Consider the following 14,973-nt stretch of genomic DNA (forward strand, 5'->3'; position numbering starts at 1 on the left):
AATTTTGCCTCACAACACAGCTTAGGATGCTCTTAGGGTCCAGATGTGTGACTGTGCCAAATTTTGTGGCTGTAGCTGCGACGGTGCGGACGCCTATCCCGGACATACACACATACACACACACACTTGAGCTTTATATATTAGATATAAGATAGTCTCTATCTGATAACCTTTGTTGGGTCATCCATGACCTTGGCTCCACTCGATTGGAGCCTTGGAACAAAAATTTCAAGTTCCTATGACATAGGTCTGAATGACCCCAGTCCCCTTGCTCCTGGGACCTGTACATAACAGCAAAAGTTTAGGCCCATGGATCAGTCCTTTCCTGCTCCAGGTAGCCAAACACAGAAAGTTAATTTTAATACATGGCCCATGGGCCAGCTCAGCATCAGTCCATCTAGTCCCCACCCGGCTTGCTCCTTGGATCCTCCTGGACAACTTCAGGCTCCTTTTAGTGGATCACGGGCTCTTAAACACACGTGTGCAGCTTTATCAAGGAACAGTTCAAGGTTAAGGCAGGTAAAATTCGGGGCAAATGCAGGTAAGATGTAGGGCTAAAAGATCACAGTGCTTAAAGCAACCGCACCCTTTCAGGGTTCCAATCCCACAATCCAGGAGAGGGGATGCGGAAACTTGCGCAAATGAAACTTGGATGAGGAAGGGGAAAAGCAAAAACAACAGTCCAGGGTTTATGAGACATCAATACTATCAGCCTAATTTAATCAGCTTCCATGAGGTAAGTTACAGAATGGACCAAGGTAATGCAGTGCATGTCCTCTATCTGGAATTTTATATATACATATATATATATATATATATATATTTGACTTTGGAATGTATGACTAACCGGCCTTCTTCACATAATCATCTGAACCCCCTTATCCCCACTTAACTATGAATAAAACACCATACTGCGTAACATTGGTTATAAAAGCCACAGCAGCCCCATTTATTATAGCATGTAAACATAAATAACATTAAATAACATCAAACAACATTCGTTTTTTCTCTGAAAAGGAGGAGGGGAATTGAAGGTTCAACCATTTGAAGATTTCAGCAAACAGCTCCACCACGCCACCCCCAGCCGCACCACAATCGTCCCAAGGGGACCCAGCTGACTGTTGCCCACACCAAAATGTCCCACTGAGACCTCTCTCAGTAGGAATCTGTTTTAATTCAAGCACCTGCTTAACACCCATGGGAGTCACCCATCCCTGCAATGGGCTCCCCCGACCTCCTTGGTGTAATCAACCTCCTTCAAAACCCCTACTCCTTTTCTGCCACAGTGAGCAGGCATGACCCCTTATGCCTTTGAGTCCTGCCACACCAAAAGAGCCTGTTTTGCACCCTATCAATGCTAAAGCCCACATATCTATACCAATATCATTTAAATGGACCCCATCTGACCGCAAAAATTCCTTGGACAGAACTCCCAGGTCCTGATGATGCACCACAGTTCCCCGATGCAAAGACATGAAACGGGAAGCCTCCCTATTCACCTTACTCCAAGCTTTATTTATCCGCTCAACCAATCTGGCGTGTTTCCATGAATGCCATCCAATGATGTCTGACCACACTAGAACTAAACCCGGATAGGATGCCAAAAACCTCAGGCAGTCAAACTTGATGTCATAGATAAAGTCCCTAGACGTTCTGGAGCCCAAGTCATTCCCCCCCACATGCAGAATGAGTATATCCGGGGGCGTACCCAGAGTAGCGTGAAAATTAAATTTTGGCATCACCTGGCTCCACAACAAACCCCTGACACTGATCAACCGCACCAAAGCAACCTCCTTCAATAAGCCCAACTGACACCCCATCGGTCTTGTGTCAGTCCAAATAGCACCCCAGTACACATACGAGTGACACCCAGATCAACCGAGGGGTCCCGAAACATAAAACAAAAAGATGGAATGCAACAACCCTTATACAAGTTAAAATGCAACCAAACTACTAGAAAAAATTGGAGGGGAAAGGGGGGAGGCCCTATAACACATGGGATCGGATGTAAGACCGATACCTAGCAGACTCCCAGACACCAATCTTTTTCACAACTTTAACCCCAAAACCCCACCGAGCAGCCTCCATGGCCGCCCCAATCCGAAATGAATGAGAACCAAACTCTAAACCATTCAAACCACAATGAGCCAGTTACTGCCTAAAAATGGTAATAAACTGATGCACTGATAATGCAGAGCCATCCTGATGTACCAAAAAGGAACCCAATGCTGTACCTCTCACCTCCAGGAACGAAGAAACCCATTTCACCGGTCATTTAAACAAACCGGCTACACCCCACAATTCCACCCAACAACCCCTACTGGCTGTATCAGTCTTTGACCACCTCCGATAGCACCGTACAGCCTCCTCTGAACACACTACATTCTGTAATAACAGGCCAACATGACATTTAACATTCCTGCTCACCAGCTCACTCACCCTAAAATGCACCAGAAAATGCCAAAACAAAGGCTGCCCCAAACAGCCTGCATTCATATTCCGAACAGCACACAACACCAAGGCAACGTAACAAGCTGAGCCAGTATTTCAAACGATACCTGGCGTCGTCAATCCTTTACCAGAGAACTCTTATGAAATGCTTTCATAGCCTGACAAACCAAAAAATCCTTAGTAAAATCCCTACAACCCAAAAGTTTAAAGAAAAACACCAAACCTGCTAACCTACCCGCTACCACCAAAAAAGACAAGCCCTCCTGAAATGCTTTGCCAATCATAAACAACAATAAGTAGGGACAGTCAGATTCCATCACATGCTCACCAACTGACTCCTCAAGCTCTCACCAAAGACGCCACAAGATACCGAGACCATGTACAAGGGTTAACCAGCCCCTCACCAGATTCAATGCTGAGTGGACACAACCGCTGGGGCCAATCGGTTTCCAACAGCACCGCATCCGACGCCACTTCCTGAAAAAAATCCCACTGGAAGCGAGACAATGCATCAGCTATTGAATTATGAACACCTGGTACATGCTTAACACAAAACCATACATTAAAAACCAAACACCTGAGCACTAAATGGTACAACAGAGACAAAATCGGCAAAGAACCAGCCGACAAGTTGTTAGTACAATGCATGACACTCAGATTATCACAAAAGAAATACACTTTCTTGTTCCTCAGCTCAGTGCCCCAAACCTCCAAAGCTACTATAATAACAAACATTTCCAGCAGTGCCATGTTCTTTTCTAGACCTGCAGCTTTCCATGATTCCGGCCACTCTCCCACACACCATTTCCGCTGAAATAAGCCCCAAAACCACATGCATCCAACGTGTCCGTGAACAAAATGAGATCCAAATTAGACACAGCTTAATCCAACCATACCAACCTGCCATTATAAGATTGAAGAAATCCACCCAAACAGACAAGTCCGCCTTGTGCTCCGGATTCAATCTCACAAAATGCAACAGATGTGTAACAATGGCCGTCGCCTGAGCTAAACCCTGTGAAAAATCTTGTCCCATGGGTAAAATTCATTCTACATGCAAAATTCAACTTACCCAAAAGAGATTGCAATCGGCACAGGCTCAATTTCGTCACCTGCAAAACCTCCTGCACACAAGACTTCAAGTCTAACAACTTGTCCTCTGGCAAGTGGCATTCCATCTTGACTGAATCCAATTCAATTCCTAAAAATTTCAAAGCCGTTGAGGGACTCTCCATTTTTTCCAGGGCCAACGGAATACCATAAAGAGAAGCTACCTGTTCAACCGTCCTAAGCAGCAAAGAACAAACTGCGGATCCAGCCGGCCCAATACACAAAAAATCAACCAAATAGTGCAAGACTGAATCCAAGCTGGATTCCTCCCTCACTTAATAAAACAACTAAACTTTTCAAAATAGGAACACGAAATCGTACAACCCATCGGTAAACAACAATCCACAGAATACTTACCCTCCCAAAAACAAATGAAAACTCGGATCAATACCATCGTTAAGAGAACTGCCCTGAGGGTAAGACAAGTGATGGATTAAGCGAAACTTGTTATTCTGCTTCTTGGGCATGACACGATGCGGCGAAACACATATTGACGGTAATGGGGGTTCCAAAAACGGACCCGCCATTCGACCCAACACAATCTCCTTATCCAATTTGTCCCTAACCACTGCCGCATGCCTCCTATCCAAAAGCAAGTTGTAGGCCACCCTGAATAAGGCACTGCGGCTGAAGGAATCCTAAAGCCAAAAGTAAAACCATCGCTTAACAACACAGCCACCTCCCTATCCGGATGCCTACTTAGAAATGGAAGCATCTAATCGATTCTCATCGGCGTCCTCCCTTTTTGAAGAAGCCTCATTTGACTTCCCCTTTCCCTTCTTAAAGCATTTGGAATGGCTGTGAGACCCTCTGCAGCCAGAACATTCATGCTTATATTTGCAGGATGTGCCAAAACGGCACTCCCAAATGTTAAACTGCCAACACACATCCTTACTGGAACCTGCCGAGGATGCCGCCGAATTGGCAGCACCCTGGTACTCCTGGGAATGGACTGCAAGGCAGACTTCGGTGCTGCCATCAACCACAAACTAATCTCCTTGTGTCCCCCCGCAAACTTGGATGGACCGCCTTCCTTTGCCTGAACTGCTCGTCATACCTCAGCCATGCCATCCCACCATAAACTCGGAATGCTTCACCAATGGAATCTAAATAACAAAATAATGCAGAAGAGTTCTCTGGAGCTTTCTTCCCAATGACACTCACTAAAGTGGTAAACGCCTGTAACCAGTTCTGAATAGTGCGAGGAATAAAGCGATAACGCCTGCACTCCTCCTCATCCTTCTTACTCTCATCAAGCTTTACCCTGTCCAGATTAAACTTTTCTAATGGTAAAAGAGAAAAAATTTCCATGTACTCTTCCTTCCATATTTTTCTCGCACCTCTTATTTTAAATGAGCCCCTAAAGGGCCATCAAAGCACACATAAACCTCACCACTCGCTCGGTCATCCAACCCAACCACATCCACTGTAGTCGCCGCAGCCATTGGTGACAAGACCGTCTCATTAACCACCACTGGAGCAACCGCAACCAGTGCAGGAATCCCACCACTAACAACCAGAGGGGTCTCCACCACCCCTGCTGACCATGAAACACCAGCGCCACCCTGCCAAACTCAACAAAGACCTGACGCAGGTGACAAATATACCCGCACCATACTAAAAAATTCCGACACCACGTCGCTCACACGTACAGTTCTCATCGCACTACCAGCAGCCAAACCCCTCCGAAAATACTGCTCACTCACAACCACATCATTCACTTTTTCCCAAGGTGCATGCAAACCACGTGTCTTATCAGGCCGACTTTGAGGGAGCCTCCTAATAGCTGTTTCTTGTACTCCGTGACTATCGCGTTCACTGTTATCACTGTCAGACAAAATCTGGCCCTCTTCTTCAGAGGTAGAGTCCAGCTTGGGGACATCGCCAGGTAAACCCGACATAGTCAACCCACCGCTAGACATGGACCTCCTATTCACCGTGGCAAGTCATCTGGAAGGCGGAGAGACTTCATCTGCCTGCCTGCAGCCCGCATCCCTGGCAGCGATCTGCCTTCTCCTATGGACAAAACCCTGGCCCCCACTGCTGCCGACATCACAGATGGGTCACCTCCCGGCCCCCCGCATCATTCTTCTGGATCTCCACCGCTGAGTTCCTGCTGCCCGTGAACCTTGTACTACGAGCGGATGCTCCAGATGTTCCTCTGGGTCAGCTCCAGCTGATCAGGTCTCCGTCCTACCCACACCTGTGGCATTTTCCTGGCGCAGCTGCACCTGCCGCTCCATCGCATCCACTCTCAACATCCCACATCCAGCCACCTGATCCTGGCGCTGCCACACCTGCCACTCCAATGCCATCTCCATCCTCCCCACAGTAGCCGAGGCCCTGCTCCTTAACGTCAGCCGCACTTCCTGGTCAGTGATACCACTTGTCCGAGGTGACATCACAGAGGGGGTGGAGACAATGAAATCACTTCCCCAGCTCCTGGTACCGGCCGACGCTGAGGAATCCCTCCAGAGTGGCACCCAGTGACTGTAAGCCAGAGCTGAGTCGATGATCCGGATGGGCCCCTGGACGAGCTCTGCAGCCGGTGCCTGGTCCGGGGAGTCACATAAGGACTAAGTCACTTCGGCAGTTGGGACCTCCTGGCACACCTACAGCAACCTCAGCAATCCCCTCATCAGCGTTCCACAGCTGCAGCTGCTCCTGGAGCAACTGCTGTCCCCTGCTTTCTGACAAGGCATGGATCTCCTTGACAAGTGCATCTATGACATTACAGGTAAGCTACTATCCCGAATGAACTACTCCTACCGCCCCTCACCTTATGTACCCCCCACAGGATACCTCCCACTGACCAATCACAAAATCCAACATCATTCCCCTGACCCTATACTCCTCCCCCTAAATTTGTGCCTAAACTTTATCCCTCATATTAACCCCTTACCACCCAAAGTTATGGCCTAGTTAACCTCCTTAGTCATGCGGCCCTCCCCTTAAGTCCCCTATGGGGGATACAGCCCAGGCCATACTTTATGTCGCAAAAGTGAGTACACACCTCACATTTTTGTAAATGATTTATAACATCTTTTCATGGGACCAAACTGATGATATGACACTTTGATACGATGTAAAGTAGTCAGTAGTCAGCTGAGCTTTAATAAAGATTTCTCTTTGCGATCGAAACACATCATTTGCTGTCCTTTGTGCATATACAGTATGGTGCAGTCTTGGAGCATGCTTGCATTTTAACTGTCTCAATAAAATTTGAAGATATTTATCCAAGGAGCTGGAACAAAGACTTGTTTTTCCTGCAATTCATCGTCTCAACAGGACGGAGTTCCCTTGCACCTGGAAAGTTTGGTGAGCTGGCTTTTTTTCATTTAAGGCCCCATCATACATAGCGATCTTGCTAGCGAGATCGCTGCTGAGTCACAATTTTTGTGACACAACAGCAATCTCACCAGCGAGATCGCTGTGTGTGACAGCGATGAGCGACTTGCCCCCCTGCCGGTATCACTGCAGGAAAGGCCAGGACTTTTTTTTGGTCGCTGGTCTCCCGCTGGCCACCACGCATTGCTGCGTGTGACAGGCGGGAGACCAGCGATCTGCTAGTAACTAATGTACACATCGGGTATCCAAGGGACGCACGTCCCTTGGATACCCGATGTGTACGTTAGTTACCAGCTTCCTGCATCAGCGCGCTGGTTACTAACGTGCACAGCGACGCCGGGTGCTGGGCGTCGATTTGCTAATCGCTGGTGAAGCTGTCTGTTTGACAGCTCACCAGCGATCACATAGCGATTCACCAGCGATCCTGACACATGGATATCGTTGTCAGGATCGCTGGTGAGTCGCTATGTGTAACTCCAGCCTTAATGGGGTTTTACACATAGCGATATCGCTAGCAATATCGCTAAAACGTCACTGATTTTGTGTTGTGACACAGCAGTGATATTGCTAGCGATATCGCTATGTGTGATACTTACCTCCGACCGGCTCCCCCGCTGTCCATCGCTGATCGTGCGAGATCGGATGGCTCCATTTCTCGTCGTCAGCTTCCTGCTGTGACGACGAGCGACGCGTGGAGGCGGGCAGGAGGACGTCAGGATCGCTGTGTGTGAAAGGTGAGTATCGTGCGCTGCGTCGCTGCTGCATCGCTGTGAGATCTTTCTGTGTGACAGCTCACTAGCGATCATTTAGCGATGCACCAGCGATCCTGACCTGGTCGGATCGCTGGTCGGATCGCTGGTGCATTGCTAAATGTAAAAAGGCCTTTAGTCTATCACTTGTCATCCACTGGACCACATGTGCTTTCTGAACCTTATCTACATGGTGTACTGCGTGAAAAGGAGTTAAGTAGCTTGTCCAGTAACAGATGTTGTCAGTGGTCTTTGGATAGGACAAAACAGTGTTTGTTCAGTAAATCCTTAATTAACACCTAACACCTAACATGTCGAACACCAAGAATATTCCTCCTTTCACTATGAACTCGCTTTTTCCCACTCATGTTGTTTGTATCCTTCTCCTCTTGTAATCTGCTGTTTCACAACCTTAGGCCCATGCCTGTCAGTCACCTGATGGCTTTCTTAAAAATTAGAATATTACTTGTAATGGGTACTAGTTTTTGCGATGGTTCATTGATCCAGGGAATTAGTCTGATTGCTCTATACTCAGATTAACATGTTAGGGTATAGGCTGAACTCGGTGGACTTCTCGCTACCTGCAACCTTAAAATCTATGAAACTATGAAGTTATCGGTGAAGAAAAAAAGTGTATTTTTCTGATTAGATATTCTACAAAGATTTTTCATTCCCTTGTGCTATTGATTTATGCACTCTGTTGTAAAAACAGTTTTAAGTAAAAATATTGATCTCTCCTCGGATACAAATTATACAATGACTGTACAATGACAAAGCACAAAGATGATATTCATGAATTGAAGTTTATTGAACTGAATTAAAGAGAGAAACTTGTACAGAAGCTAGAGAGTAATAGTTAAAGCAATTCGGAATGCCACTGACAAAAAGTTAAGGAATCACAACTTAAAGGAATACTGTGTCAGATATTTACATTTGCTAATCATAATTTGTTGGATAAAAATAAATATCATTTTTTTTCTACATTTACAAACTGTGAAGACATTGATAATTAAATATGATGATCCATGCAATTTTTAATGGTTCCTTATCAACACTAAAATGTGAGTCTAATTTACGGTATGTTGAAAATATCAATAATTTGCAAATACAGGTATTTTGAATTTAGTTTTGCTTTTTTTTAACTGTTTCCATAACATATAAATATGTCACATGTGCAGAATTAACGCATCAATATGAAACAATAAATGGAAATTGTCATCATCCATGAACTAGTATGCTTGTAGTATGCATTATTAGTCAAGTCATGTATTGATTATGGCAAAACAGGCATGCAGGCAAAAGTAGCAAGATATGCGAGAACGCAAGAACAAAGCCGGTCGGAAACACTTTTCAATCAGTTGAAGATATTATGAGACTACATTTTTCTAGAACTTGATGAGGTAGATCTAGTTGTGGTCACAGTTGTGCTGCTTCCAGAGGTATATCCGGATCCAGTACTGTAACTTCTGTTGACATTTCCACTGCCAGAGTTAAAATTGTTTCCACCACTGAAGCGGTTGCCGCTCACTCCTGTACTGCCACTGGCACCACCACTGACTCCACCACTGGCACCACCAGAGCTCATTCCACCATCATGGTAAAAGCCACCTCCATTACAGTTTGTAGATGTAATAACAGCTGTAAGTAAAAGATGGCAGAAGTGTTACATATTAAATATTAAGGATGATAACAGCAATAATAAATAAAGATGGCATGATATTATAATACTTACATATTTTAACGGGTCCAGCGCATTCTCCAGAAATCCTACAAAATAATCAAATTACGTTAATGCAAAAGTTTCTAAAGTTTTATGTTAAAGGAAATGTGTTAGCACATTTCAGGCTACCAATTTACTAATCCGACTGAAACTTACGCAAGTGACCATTTACAGCAGTAGGACAGCAGAAAAAAAATTAACTTCAATTCTGCTTCACATCACATGAAAGTAGATGGTAAGGGCCCACTGGGCGTTATCCTACCAGTATCCTTGATTTTCAATACTTTAACTCTCTCTTCTTTCAACTTGACTGATTGATCAAGGGTTCCCTTATGTCAATATTATTGGCATTGAAACCTTGTGGCTGTGCCGAGCATTCCTGGAGTAGAGGTGGTGCATGTCCAGAGAGTCATTGAGGCTGTTGCCCAGGAAAAGTTACTGCACATACACCACCCTCCGGAATGCACCTAGTAATATTTAAAGAAGTTGCCTACTGTTATAAATGCACACGGATAAAGCTTGTGTGACTGGTGCGTTATTAAAGTTTTATTCTTGTGCATTTATAAAATTAGACCATTCCATGAATAGTAGGTGTGTGAGTGGTTGTTTCATCAGTATTTGTACTTGTGTTGCCTCTGCCTTTATCATGGGTCACTGCTGCGTCCTGTAGTGCGTTAGTTGGTGTTGGTAAATATGGTTGCATTTTTTTTGATAATGTTTTTTAGTATAACAGCCTGAAATATGCTGACAAACTCTCCTTAAAGATCCCGAAAACATATTAATATACAAGGTACATAATTAATGTTTCTTTCTAATTAAAGTGTTACAAATTTGCCAAGTTACCAATAAATCTTTAAGGCAGAAAATAAAGGATAATTACAGTTACGTGAATATATCATACTAAAATGATCTCTTTATGACATGTGTATTAAATAGGTCAACTGAATAAGTCAATCGTTTTCTCTTTTTTGACATTTTTCTTTTAAAAACTGTATTGATTGTATTTATACCTGCATTCTTCGCCTTCCAACAGTTTCCTGTAGGTGGCAATCTCAAGATCCAGGGCCAGTTTAACATTCATCAGCTCCTGGTATTCTTTCAGTTGGCGAGCCATGTCCTGCTTGGCCTTCTGCAGAGCTTCCTCCAGATCAGTGAGTTTATCCTTAGCATCTTTGATAGCCATCTCCCCACGATCCTCAGCTTCTGCTATGGCAGACTCTAGTTTGGCTCTCTAAAAGCATAAATGTTACTGTAAAAACATAGCAGTGCTTACATTGACATATGTGTAAATCTGTTGACAGTACTATATTCAGTGCGTTGTTTCCTACAACAGAGCATATACATTCAGTTGTGACCATAATCGTTGATCAAGCCCCTGAATTCCTAAAATACATGTAAATCATACAAATATAAACGACCAAATTTTAGCAATACAAAAATTGAGAGACAGGAATGTATCTAATTTTAATTTAATAGGCCATCATCTTACTAATATATTGCATTCTATTAATGATTTACCTGAGCCTTTGCATTTTCAATCTCTGCTTTGAGCTTGTTCACTATTCTGTTGAGATCTGCAATTTCATTCTTGGTGTTTCTCAGGTCATCTCCGTGCTTTCCTGCTGTATTCTGTAGTTCTTCATACTGGAGAAATGCAAAAAAGATTTTCAGTAATTCAGTGGAATCGATGCACTAGTAATCTCCACTTGTTTGCCTTGGCTTTTACTGTGACTTGAATTTAACTCCATCGACTGAAATGGTAGGCTTCTTCAGCCTGCACTTACTTTTGACTGATACCAGGATTCAGCCTCAGCTCTACTGCTCCTGGCTATCTCTTCATATTGGGCTTTGACCTCAGCGATTATGCCATCCATATCTAGATTTCGGCTGTTGTCCATTGACACAATAACTGAGGTGTCTGAGATCTGATTTTCAAGTTCTCTTATTTCCTGTAAGATTCAGAAGGAAAGCAAAATAAAATGAAATATTTCAGTAATATACCACAAAACATATCTGAGGCAACCTCTCAAATTTGCACTGAAACATTATCTTTTGGAAGGGTTTCTCAGAGAATGTGAATAGATTGATAGGATAGATTTTAAATTCTGGTCTACATTATTCACTGTTCTTCTTAAATAGTTAGACTTTTGGAGATGTCTTAGTGCATAATGAAACCTGTTTCACCAAACCACCCACAATTGTGGTCAGAAAAAGATTTGAAAGAATAGGACTTTCTAAATTAAGAGCCAATGTAAATGAAAAATTGTGAACATTTTCACAAAAGAAATTATCTAGATCATGAGTATATCTCTTGAAAGGATTTTTTGGGAGAGGTTTCATCATGTGCAAATTATTGTAGTATAATGTAGAAATACATATAAGAAAAGTTCTGTGTGAAATTCTATATAGCCCTTCAAAATAAAATGTATTAGACCAAATAACCTTTTTTAAAATGCAAAAATAATGACCTGATTTGTGAAGGTTTCGCAAGTAACTAGAGCTCAGTGTATATTAAAGAAGCCAATAAAAAGTTTAGTGTCTCCACAAATAATAACTTACCATTTCATAAACGGCTCTTGAGAAGCTGATCTCATCAGTCAAGGAATCAACCCTTGACTGTAGGTCAGTTTTGTTCATAAATGCTGCATCCACATCCTGTTGATTATAAGACGCATTGTGTTACCCAATCTGTACTAATAACCTTTTTCCACTGCCACATAAATCGCGTACGTCATGTCACGTCATGTCACCTTTTTCAGTACTACAAACTGATTTTCTGCTGCTGTGCGCTTGTTCAGTTCATCTTCATACCTACAAAGGGAAAACAAGTCATTGTGAACGAGGTACTCGTTGTTATGATAGTAGCGATAAAACATTTGAATAAAATCATACTTTTTCTTGAAGTCTTCCAACAAATCTTCCATGTTCCTCTTCTCTCCTTCTAGACGCGACTTTTCACTTTCAAAGGAATCTAACTGCCTTCTGAGGTTAGATATGTAGGACTCGAAAAGAGGTTCTACATTGCTTTTTGCTGTTTTTTGTTCTTGCAGGAAAGCCCATTTGGTTTCCAGCATTTTATGTTGTTGCTCTAAAAACCGCACCTACAAAATTCAATTTATATGTTGGTATTACGGTATATGTTTTAGGAGAAACCATGACAATAGTAAATTATTAAAAACAATGTAGAGAATTGAACTGAAATAATAATAATAATAATAATAATAATAGTCATAAAATTCTAATTATTAGTACTAGTTTTGGTTTCACAGTAGAAACTATTGATTGGTACGAAAAAATAAAAGTACAATTTATTCTGCATGAAAGAACAGGCACAAATAAAAAAAACTTTTTTTTAGGGAACTGTATAAGTGAAAATGGAAAAAGTACATAACACAATAAACAAGCAAATTCAATAAACATGACTAAGTGAGTAACAGACTGGTACAGATGGAGGGAAAACCCTGCCCATGAGGGATTGAAATCTAGTCAGGAAGGGGGGAGAAGACAAAATGGAGGGCAGACCCTGCCCACGAGGGATTGAAATCTAGTCAGGAAGGGGGAGAAGCTAGTTGGAGACTGTATGAATACAGTTACAGAAGTCATATGGATACTACTGTGTACTGAAGTAGGACAGAATATTCTACAGAGGTGATAGTCATGGTAGACAAAAGTCTGATAGTGTGTAATATATAATATATATAATATATAATTTCTCTATTTACGGCTTGTCTAAACTTGGAAGTTGTAGGCCCAGCTAAGTAAATTCTGTTTCCACAATTCAATAATTTAGTAGCACTGTTTATTTCTATCATATGTCTTACACTTATGGGTGTAGTATGAACATACCTTGTCAATGAAGGAAGCAAATTTGTTGTTTAGTGTCTTGATCTGTTCCTTTTCCTCTTTTCGTACATTCTGGATATTTGGATCAATCTCCAAATTCAAGGGGGTGAGAAGGCTTTCATTGACAGTAACATTTGTAATGCTTGCATATCCACCATTCCCACAGCCAGATCCACCAAAGCCTTGGCCTCCATATCCTGCTCCACCAAAGCCTGCACCTCCAGGTCTGCCAAAGCCAGCTCCAGATGAGCCATATCCAGAACCCATACCAGCACCCCCATATCCACCCATTCCAGTACTGCAACTTGCAACAGAAATTTTTCTTGTTCCTCCAGCATTATAGGCACTTCTGCTGTACTGGGACTGCATCCTTGAGCCACTATTGCTTCTTGGAGAGCTCATAAGGCTCCTGTTCCCATTCCTTGGCATAGAAGAAGAGCTGAAATTTCTGTATGCAGAGTTACAGTGAGCCATGACAGGAATGGAAAGATGAGGCTAACTGCGGTGTAAGCTTGGGAGAGCAGTTCTGAAGTGAAGGCAACATCTCCTTTTATACACAGGTAATGGGTATGGCAGCATTCTACAACATAAAAATACCTAGTAATTGCAGTTTTATTGTCATAAAGCGCTGGCATGGCATTTCATAGTACTATTATTTACAGAAAAGGAAATAACTACACACCTTCTAAATTGCAAACAAATTTGCAGTTGGTTATTTTGCCACCTACGAGTCAAGACCTTAATTTTTAACATGGTAAAAGAATAATTAAAACATAATTGTAACAATGTGTAATTCACAGCATTACAAATGTTGCATAGTGTCGTCTCACCTTGTTATTTTCATGTTTTCTGTTTGTCTCATATAACACCATGGTTAAAAATTTACATAAACCTATTTTTATTTTATAATGGCTCATAAAATATTATGTCCGTTTTCAGGATTGCTGTTCATACAGGTGTTTGATTTACAGGGGCTATTGCACAAAAAGACATTAGAGATGGAAAAAAAAATTATTACCTCTGGCATTTGGAGTCTCCATTAATCTAGACAGGTGGTTTCTTGACTCACAGTGTTGGCACCTTAATAAGAAAGGGGACTTTTAGAAATCTGTACATTTGTTATTTTGTCATTGAAGGTAAGGGGTTAGCAAATGTATTATTTATTTTATGTATTTATTAATTTTACTCACTTATATAGCGCTATTAATTCCACAGCGCTTTACAGACATTATTATCACTGTCCCCACTGGGGCTCACTATCTACATTGCCTATCAGTATGTGTTTGGAGTGTGGGAGGAAACCGGAGTGCCCGGAGGAAACCCGCGCAAACATGGGGAGAACACACAAACTCCTTGCAGATGTTGTCCTTGGTTGGATTGACCCCAACACTGCAAGGCTCAAGTGCTAACCACTGATGTACCGTGCTGCCCTGTTAGATTAAGAAAACAACAATTTTTCAATTGGAATCATTTTAAAAAGTGTTACTCTGTCTCAAAATGGCTGTTTCATACTTGTTATGATGGTATTTCAACACATGCTTGGTCATTGCTCCATTGTTTAGATCGGTGAGGTTCCTAGCTGTGGGACACCCACTGATTAACAAGTTGGGAATACAAATTTGCAGCGACTCTTTCAGAGGGACTGTCCACTGATTGAATATCAGAATTCAATGTTATTTATTTTGCTCTCTTATATAGCACCTTTTATTTATCAGCATTTTACAACAATCATCATCTCTGTCCCCATTGGGG

At 42.4% G+C, this 14,973-nt stretch overlaps 2 protein-coding genes across 2 annotated transcripts in view; both read right to left on the minus strand.

Annotated features, from left to right (window-relative positions):
* Positions 1-14,973, minus strand: part of LOC141049595 (keratin, type II cytoskeletal cochleal-like) — a 199,509-nt gene that overhangs the window by 34,607 nt on the left and 149,929 nt on the right. The gene's annotated exons all lie outside the window — the stretch shown is intronic.
* On the minus strand, positions 8,446-13,756 carry LOC141049588 (keratin, type II cytoskeletal cochleal-like). Its single transcript, XM_073546155.1, has 9 exons — positions 13,225-13,756; positions 12,271-12,479; positions 12,129-12,189; positions 11,938-12,033; positions 11,163-11,327; positions 10,897-11,022; positions 10,389-10,609; positions 9,391-9,425; positions 8,446-9,296 (listed from the first exon to the last, which is right to left on the minus strand). Exons 1-9 carry the CDS (start codon positions 13,693-13,695, stop codon positions 9,034-9,036), a joined length of 1,647 nt encoding a protein of 548 aa, XP_073402256.1. The 5' UTR covers positions 13,696-13,756; the 3' UTR covers positions 8,446-9,033.

The sequence above is a fragment of the Dendrobates tinctorius genome, unplaced genomic scaffold, assembly GCF_039654945.1.
Source record: "Dendrobates tinctorius isolate UK_male_01 unplaced genomic scaffold, ASM3965494v1 ptg000145l, whole genome shotgun sequence".
Taxonomy (NCBI): domain Eukaryota; kingdom Metazoa; phylum Chordata; class Amphibia; order Anura; family Dendrobatidae; genus Dendrobates; species Dendrobates tinctorius.

Coding starts and splice junctions, on each gene's coding strand:
- LOC141049588 (XM_073546155.1), bottom strand. CDS start 13,695: ATGGCTCACTGTAACTCTGCATACAGAAATTTCAGCTCTTCTTCTATG. Junction 12,480..13,224: donor TTGCTTCCTTCATTGACAAG/GTATGTTCATAC, acceptor TGAATTTTGTAG/GTGCGGTTTTTAGAGCAACA. Junction 9,426..10,388: donor TTGGAAGGCGAAGAATGCAG/GTATAAATACAA, acceptor ATTATTTTGTAG/GATTTCTGGAGAATGCGCTG.